The 9,215-nt window shown below is 33.5% G+C and overlaps 1 protein-coding gene across 1 annotated transcript; it reads right to left on the reverse strand.

Moving 5' to 3' along the window:
- LOC105167380 (external alternative NAD(P)H-ubiquinone oxidoreductase B1, mitochondrial) lies at positions 553 to 8,677 on the reverse strand. The gene is made up of 10 exons (XM_011087068.2): positions 8,545 to 8,677; positions 6,825 to 7,083; positions 5,900 to 6,106; positions 5,562 to 5,812; positions 5,009 to 5,228; positions 4,595 to 4,699; positions 3,547 to 3,810; positions 3,339 to 3,460; positions 926 to 1,045; positions 553 to 840 (listed from the first exon to the last, which is right to left on the reverse strand). The coding sequence occupies exons 1-10, from the start codon at positions 8,622 to 8,624 to the stop codon at positions 753 to 755; spliced, it is 1,716 nt and encodes a 571-aa protein (XP_011085370.1). The 5' UTR covers positions 8,625 to 8,677; the 3' UTR covers positions 553 to 752.

Genomic DNA, 9,215 nt, shown 5'->3' on the forward strand with positions numbered 1-9,215 from the left:
CTAAATCCTTCTTTTTCTTTCTTTCTTCCACTCTCCCTCACTCTCTTTCTTTCTTTCTCAATCTTTTTTTCTTTCCCCCCAATTTCTTTCAGCACTCACCACTACAAACAAATTATGTTCTTATAACGACTTTTGTAATGGTCATTTTATTAATTTGAAACGGCTTTTATAATTTATAATGGCTTTTGTAATAGTCCTATTGCCGCTAAATGGGGCATTACAAACTATTTGTAACGGCTTAACAGGAAGCCGTTACAATTTGCAACGGTCTTTGTACTAGCCTCTATAGGTCGTTACAATCTAGTCACATGAAAAAAAATAAATTTGGAACTGCTTTTGTAATGGCTCAGTAGACTTTGATTTAATTGATATTGTAATGATTTTTGTAACAAATTTAGGTATGATTGTATTCGATATTTGAACCCAAACCCACCCTATTGTTAGGAAACAATGCCTCAAAGGTTGGATGCGTACTTTTTTGTTTATCAGACATAAAGGTCTAGTTGTGAACATTTTCAAACCCCAAATTACTATGTAATAGCCTTAAAAACTATGTTTAAACGTCTTCGGTTTTAGATTCAACAATTACATAGACAAATAGATGTTATTGTTAACATAATGATCAAGGCCTATTGCTTACATTAAAATTATGAAAATCAGTGTGAATTCTAAGTTGAATTCTCACAACACTGAGTTGAATACCAGTGTAAATTCAAGAGCTAGAAATTGACAACATGGAGCAGAAGCTTTTCTCAGATGCGACTTGAATCTCTCCCGAAAATGTATCTCCTCGACCAATCACCCATGACTAGCAACCTTGTCCGCCAGCTCACTTGCTTACTGTACGTAAACTTATTTTCATCATTCAGACGAACATTGTAAAGTAGATAAGAATGCATAATTTGTCCAAGATGTATGTATTGACCTTGCATATACTGAATACCAAAGCCACTGAGTGCTACGGCCCATTGAAACCCAGTCTCCCGGCAACTCAGCGGCTGCCTGCTCCCCACCAAGGGGGGCGAATTGCCCAAGATGTCGGTACCTGGTGTTCAAGACACATGAAGAATCACAAATTAAAGATATCAATATATATAATTTACATTAACATGCCCGAGGTTAAGTCTAATTACGTGAACATCCCAACTTTTTGTAAAATTACACTCTTTAATGTTGTAGTTGTAATTACAAGTACAATCCATATTCAATGGCTAAATTTTATACAAACACACCATGATGTATATTTTCACTAGCACCCTACATGAGGTGTACCTATAATTCTTATAAAAAATATAAAGTATTTATGTAATTAAATTTAATCTCACGAGGTATTCGTGTAATTTACTCTAATATTTTCTCTGATGCAAATTAATTTATGTACTCTAAAAGAGAATCTCAAGAATAACAGAACGATGTGATTGATATATCAGTTCAATCAACAAACTTCTCTGTTAAAAACTTAGGAGTACTTGTTGCCATCTTTTCTTCGTTTTTGGTTCAAAAGGGTTCCATACGGGAATATTGTATTTTGCGTTGCGTAAATTAGTTTATTTATGATTTTTGTCCCACTAAACTATATTGCATTCCATAATTTTAAAAAAAATTGTAATTTTAATCTCAAATTTTAATTTTATTAATTTTTTGACGAAAAGAGCACATGTATTGCACGAGCTCAGTCAGGTCTTGATAGGAATTATCATAAATTTAATCGAGCTAACATTTTGGACTAAAAAATTTAAATTTTTTGAAGTTATAAGATGCAATGTGGTGTGCTAAAAATAATAGGAATAAAATCGCAAAAAAATAAACTTATGGTATGTACGTAAAATGCAAGTTTTCAAATTTTGCGTCGATCGATGTTTTCCACAAAGGGTAAAATGCAATTAACCCTATTGGAAACCACTGGATACTTAGATGGAGTAACTCGTATTTTATTCATGTAACCTGAGATAAACCTAACTATTGAAATTATGGTTCAAAATATCGGATATCGGCCGATACATAAGGACCAAACCAAGAAAATTGATCGATAATAGATATTATCAAAAATTATTACGTATCGACTGTATTATGTGATGTCAACATCCGATATTATTATTGATACAATGCTCATATCCGATATTATCGCCTACAATATCCGATTTTATCAGCAAAAAAAGAATTTTCTTCACATAATTCCTGGCCATTTTTTTTAAAACAAAATCTCTCCAAAACACTTTGAAATTGAACAATGCACAAGTTATTTTGTGATTTAGTTTGGTCATTTAGAGTGTTGGAAAATGAACTTTAGTGAGCTCACATGGTTGATATAAAGAAAATTATTCAGAGAATGTTTGTATCCACTTAAAATTGTTCGAATAATGTCGATTAATTTCTTAGATGAATTTAATATAAAATTGGTTGGTGGAATCAAGCTCGAAGATATACGTTGAGAAATTGTATGAACTTACTAAACATTCTAAAGAGTCTCATGTCATTATTATGGAACCTCCACTCCTAGACAACTTTTACTCAATTATCACTGATTTGAGAAATAAATATAGTCAAGACAAACATGATGCAGTATATTTCGTGTGCTTATATTTTAGTTTTATATATGTATCAATTTCTTAAGCACTTTTATGATTAATTTAACAATGCTAGATACCATAAATATTTTCATTTGTAATATTAAGGATTAAAGGCAATTTTCGTCCCCTGACTTCAAACTATTCTCGTTTTAGTCTCCTAAGTTACTAGGGTCCCATTTTGGTCCCGTAAAACTGAAAAAATCTCAATTTTGGTACAAATTTGGTCGGAAAGTTGAGTCACTCGTCGGAAAAAGCCACATGCCAGGCATGTGACCTTTTAAATTGGGCTTGCATTGTGATTGGCTGGAAAAGATGATGTGGTGAAGACATGGCCTGAAGTTAGGGGACGAAAATTGCCTTTAAGCCTTTTATTTTCAGCCAATCACAATGCAAGCCCCAATTTAAAAAGTCACATGCCAGGCATGTGACTTTTTCCGACGAGTGACTCAACTTTCCGACAAAACTTGTACCAAAATTGAGATTTTTTCAATTTTACGGGATCAAAAAAACCCTAGTAACTTAGGGGACTAAAACGAGAATGACCTGAAATTAGGGGACGAAAATTGCATTTAAGCCTAATATTAAATAATAATTTGTGATACTTATAATTTTTATAATTTTACTAAATTGTTTTTGAATTTTTAAAGTATATAAAATATTTGTTTTGTATCGCCCATAACATCCCAATATGCCGTGATCCATGTGAAAAAAATATTATCACCCATACCCAACTTTGAATCATGATTGGATCCAAGGAGAAATACATACCTGAAAGGACGGAATTCATGACGACCGCCACTCCTGAACTTGCGAGGGCCCTCAGGATTCTGCTTACATTTTTCCATCTTGTTGAAGCAGCTTGAAAGATAAGTACCTTGTTGAGCAGCAACCTGCAGCAGATACGTATATATGACGCACGTAACGGTGACCGAAACTCGTTTCTTGATCGTCATCAACGATGGATAGGCAAACTTACTTGAGCAGTGGCAGGAAGGCTCTTGGTCTGCTTATCCACAAGCGATAACGCCGACTTGAACTCTTCTATGTCTATCTCTTCTCTATTGTTACTGTACATGTCTTTGAGCAAGTCGGACACACTGAACAGATGCTTGCTCTTCAGGTACAATTCCACTTGCGGGTACCGGATGACCACATCTTCGATCACGTCTTGGAATTCCTCGATGGTTAAGGTGCCGGAGTTGTCTTTGTCTGCAGCCCTGAATATCTCCGAGATATCTTCCTGCAAAATTGTGATGATAGTTGAAAATATTTCTCATTTTGCATAATCACTAATAAAAAAATAAAAATTGAGTTTTTGTTACATTATAAATCACTACAGCTTAAAAATTATAATAAATCAATACTATTAATCACGTCTAAACAAAGTCAGAGCAAATATTCATATTTTTACCATAATTTATCATAATTTTACGGTAGTCAAAATATTTATCATGAATTTGGAAGTCTAATTTTTCGAAATATATTCCCCCCCTATAGACCAGACATACAAAATATGAGTGTGTGGCATAGTACCCAAATAACCCAAATATGTGAGCAAAATAATTAAAATATGATATTAAAGATTGAAAAGTAGAGATTAATGATACAAAAGTATAAATAGGTAGAGAATTAAAGGACATAAAAAATTAAATTGGGGAGAAAAAGTAATCTATAATTGTTCTAATTCCTCTAAATTATGTGATATAAATTTGAAAACATGTCCACTTATGAGACCAAAAATGTAATTTACCTTTATTTTGATTGTATTGACTAACAGAGAGCGCAACTGCCATTATCAATTGGACGAAAATCTCTTAAAGGTCCTCAAATTGAAAAAAAAAAAAACCCACATATGGGACTTAATGTGAAAATTGGCCTGAGTGTGGGATCAAAACTAAAAATAGGTCTTTTTATAAAACCAAAAATATAATTTACCCTAATAACTGTACTACACGTGCACCACACATAATAGTTGCTAGTTAAAATAAACTTTCAAAATAATAATATTAAATAGTATAGATTACCACGATCTTTTTCTGATCTACAGTGGTACAATCACCAAGAGCATATACATCAGCACATCCCTTTACTCGCAACCATTCATCAGTTGCTAGAATACGCCTATTACCCTGCAAAAATATATATAAAAGATAACTAATTGGTGTAGATTTCGGGAAATTCTAGAATCAAATTGGTTCAGTTTTGAACTAATTATTTTGTAATTGTGCGAATCAGATCTGATTTGAGTAAGAATTTTTTGTAATATCAGTTGTCACATTCAAACATTCAGTTGGTATCGAAGTTAGAGGATGCAGGTTTTTGAAAGCAAAGAGCCAACTGATTTTATGATTAGAAAAGGCAAAATTCATATCAATATCAGGTTTAAGGGAATTGAACCAATCACATAACTTGTAAAATACAGTGGTGTAAGAAAATACCTGATCAATTTGTTCCATAAGGTCCTGGATAACTGGTCGAGTTCCAACCCCAGTTGACCACACAACCATTCCATGAGGAATGGCAACATCCTCTCCAGTAGATTTTGCTGTCATATTAATCATTCGATCTGACACGCTCATGACACGGTGTCCTGTTAGGACTTCAATACCATCTCTCTGAAACTTCGATTCGGCAAATGAGCTTATCCTTTCATCAAACCTACAAAAGAAACAAGATTCCAATACTCACGTCTCAATTCGAAACACTTGATGTCTATTTATGAAAAATTCTTACCCAAATCAAGTTAGTTTGGCCAAATCGAACCAATCACAGAACAAGTGCAATACACTTGACATGTAATTGATCATTTTTTTTAAACTGGACACAAATCACACTATTGCACTGGCTATATAATTAATTTAAATTAATCCAAACTCGATTTGGATCAAAAGTTTTCTTTCATTTATAGGCAGTTTCAAAACCAGCCTGTTTAAAAATGAATCCAAACATGGCCAACATTCATTTACTTATAACCACTGAGAAGTAGCTTACGTGTTCAAAATATGGTCCCCAGATTGTATGACAGTTATCCTCACTAAATCTCCAACCGAGGGATAGATGTTCACCAGATCTTCATGAACGAAATCATGAAGCTCCGCAGCAAACTCCACGCCGGTCGGACCCCCTCCTACGATCACGAAATGGAGATTCGTTCTTCGCTCTTCCTCAGTCAGCCCCGGAAGAACTGCCTTCTCAAAGCAATCGATTACAGCCCGACGGATCCTCTGAGCATCCTCGACTTCCTGCATGAGCAAACGAGGTTAGATCAAGCAGAAAGCCCTGTCTGTTTCTTACATACATGTATTCCTTAAATTAGGACGCATCATCACCTTCAGGAAATGGCAGTTTTCCATCACGCCAGGAGTGTTGAACGTATTCACTTTAGCTCCAATGGCTATAACTAAGTAATCGTATTCCAAAGAGAACTCATTATTCCCAGCTAAATTTTCATCGATGTTGGAGCGGCACAAGACGCTTTTTTTCACTGGATCGATCTTGAGGCATTCCGCCTCCCAGAACTTGATTTCGCCGTTCCTCTGTCGAAAATTTCCGTAAAATCAGAAAGTTGGAAACACACACTATAAGAAATTATGCCAATAGCTAGCAAAATATTAAAAAGGAGAGTAAATTTATTAGTAATTAGAAATTTTAAATTCTTGTCATTTCAGAATTAGCACTAAAAATGACATAATTTCTTGCTATAACATGATTTTAATATTGCAAAACTTCTTTTGCAAATATCAAGTAAATATTTATCTTGCTAATTCGCTGCTAATTGACATAAATTAGCAACAAATTTCATTATTAATTAATTAGAAACTTCTATTATTGCCAGTGATATTATTTTTTATAGTGACAGTAAACTAAATTATTGGCATAAATTAGGGACAAGGGGGATCTTTTGAAAAACAAAAGTGACAAGAAAACATGAGTTGATGGACGTAACGGTGAGCAGAACCACATTTTTTGTGGTGTAACATAGTTTGAAATTTATTAGTACTAAAATTTATTAAAAATGAAATTCATGGAATTGGTCAAGTTCCAAATTTAAATCCTATAAATTAAGAGGCGGTGACAATTTTAATCCCGAGAGATCGATAAGCAGTAATTTTCAGGGCCCACATGCAAAATGCATGCGTTTTCCCTCCAAAGTTTAAAATTTTCCGAATTTTAGTCACATCATCGTACTCCAGCCAACATCGAGACTCACTAACGAGCAATGTACTGAAGCTGCACAGAATTGACATAATTTACCTTCTTTATGATGTTTCGAACAGGCTCAACGATGCTCCGTGCCTCGACCGTTCCACAGGTGACGCTGGGCAGCAACGGCGTGAACGCAAAATAGTTCCTAGGCGAAACGACCTGAACGTCGTACGTGGAGATGTCGAGATCTTTGAGGAAGCTAGTACCAGCCCATCCTGTTCCAAGAACTACCACTCTTTTCTTTTGTGTAATTTCCTGTGGAGAAACTGACTTTTTCCCTTCTGCATACGCCACTACACCTCCGCTGCTGTAAACAGTCAAGAAGAAAGTTGAAGAATTAATTCAAATTATTAGATATTCGATTTGATGAGATTGATGGTTAAAAGCTCGCTTGAGCTTGATTTGTTAAATTAAGGTAAAAGTGCAAGCAACCTCTTGTCATATTGTAAATAAGTAAATTATCCTTATATGAAAAAAGAAAATAACAATTTATCTCCCAATATTTTTAAAAATGCAACAATTTATCCCATGTTTTTGTTCAAAATGAAACAATTTTCCAACTTAAATAGGAAGAAAAATTGCTATTAGTTTTTTGTGCGAATTTCATTTTGAGATGGTTGTCTTTCTCCTCCATATCTGTTGAAACTCTTTAATTGTATTCTGGTGGTGTAAATCCAAATGAAAATTGCTCGTCGGCTCGAGAAATCGTTCTCGAGCTCGAGCTCGAGCTTGAGCTCAAGCTCAAGAATACAATGTCGAGCTCAAGCTCGAGCTAGACCTGGGCGAGCTCGACTCGTTGCCGACACTAGCTCATTTGCAATATCATAAATAGGTAAATTACATTAAATCTGCTAAATTAACAAATCAAAGTTGAACTTAATTTTTCTTTGGATAAGTATTGAAATTCAGGTCGGGCTTAATTTAGTTGGTAAAAAAAATAGTAAAAGTGTATTTGAAAAGCCTCGCATCGATCTAACTAAAAGCCCATAAAAAAAAATTAAAAATAAAACGCATTTTTTTAAATAACGTTTCTTGATTAGCCTTTTGATATTAACAAACCATGGTTGGTAAAAGAAACTAGGAACTTTCACGAAATGCAGTAATTATATTTTGAAAGAGCCACTAATTCTCTCACTTCCTAAGGAAAGACTTTTAGACATGTAATTTATGCTAAAAATCCAATTAATCCAATACTTTTATTTTTCGTTTTCAAAATAGACTTTCATGTCTGCATGTAAGTCCATTTAAAACGTGTTTCCAAACAAGCTGATAAATGTTAGAGAACTTGTGGATCAGCAGTTTCCTTTCTTTAGCTTACATGAAAGGTTAGAAAATAATTGTATTTTTCGTCCCGTAACTGAGATTTTGTATAAATAAAACAGCCGGCTCTCTTACAAAAAAATCCACCTAAGAAACAGATAATCAATTACAGAGCGTAGTTTTCTCCCAAAAAATAAAAAAAAATAAAAAATACTAAGCATAGTCTTCCCAGAAATTAATCAAAATAACAAACAGTAATTCCACAAACCACTTAACTATAAATAAAAGAAGATTAAAGGGTTTACAAAAAAAATATAAATAAACATGGGAATTCGTAAAAAAAAAATACAAGAGATCCGATCCATCCAAATGAAACAGCGATGATCATGACGAAAACACGAAAAATTCTTATGCGGATCAGACCACATCGATCTCTAACAATAATGCAAAATTTTATTTTCAATGAACATGCATGAAAAACAATTTGGAATCATGGTGAAAATTAAACCTGAGTGAAGAAAGAAGCAAAAGCTTGGTTGAAGTGGGGTGGTCATGCAGAAATCTGTTGAAGTAGCAGAAAAATCTCATCTTTCCTGTCTTCTCTAATTACTAATTGCTGTCGGAATTCTTGAAATTCTGGATCAAAAACACCAATTTTAACTCCTACTATAGTAACTGTAGAAACCTATATAAAGAGCGTTGTTCCCTCCTCAATTCTTGGTAGTTATTATGAGCCTTAAATGGATGTATGTACGTTGGTCAAAGAGATTTGTTCTGTTACTAAATTAATTAATTAACCCTAAATTAATTTTGGAATTAATTATTTTTTATAATTCTCACGATGATATATGCATTATTCATTGATATTTGAATTCTTAAGACAATTGAAGTTGGCTCAAAGTGTATATAAGTTTTTATCAAATTGCCAAATCAAATGTGATTTTTTTGTTCATCAACATTAAAAATAAAGCAAATATAAATTAATTACAGTTGCGATCATGTATTAATTGTTGTTTGGGGGAGTGAGACCAAAATAGCCATAATAAAAAAACTGTTGTAAATATTTTAGAAATAGCTAAAATCGTGGCAAATGTTGGTTAATTATGGTCGAAACTTGAATTTTCATATTGGTTTTGTTTAACTACGGTGGATAGTATTGATTTATGATGATTTTTAAAT

Source organism: Sesamum indicum, linkage group LG8 (genome assembly GCF_000512975.1).
Source record: "Sesamum indicum cultivar Zhongzhi No. 13 linkage group LG8, S_indicum_v1.0, whole genome shotgun sequence".
NCBI classification, from domain to species: domain Eukaryota; kingdom Viridiplantae; phylum Streptophyta; class Magnoliopsida; order Lamiales; family Pedaliaceae; genus Sesamum; species Sesamum indicum.

Excerpts from the sequence above, each read along its gene's own strand:
- LOC105167380 (XM_011087068.2), bottom strand. The coding sequence starts at position 8,624 with ATGAGATTTTTCTGCTACTTCAACAGATTTCTGCATGACCACCCCACT. Across the intron at positions 7,084-8,544 it reads TTGCTTCTTTCTTCACTCAG|CAGCGGAGGTGTAGTGGCGT; the intron begins GTTTAATTTTCA and ends GACTGTTTACAG. Across the intron at positions 5,813-5,899 it reads AAAACTGCCATTTCCTGAAG|GAAGTCGAGGATGCTCAGAG; the intron begins GTGATGATGCGT and ends TTGCTCATGCAG.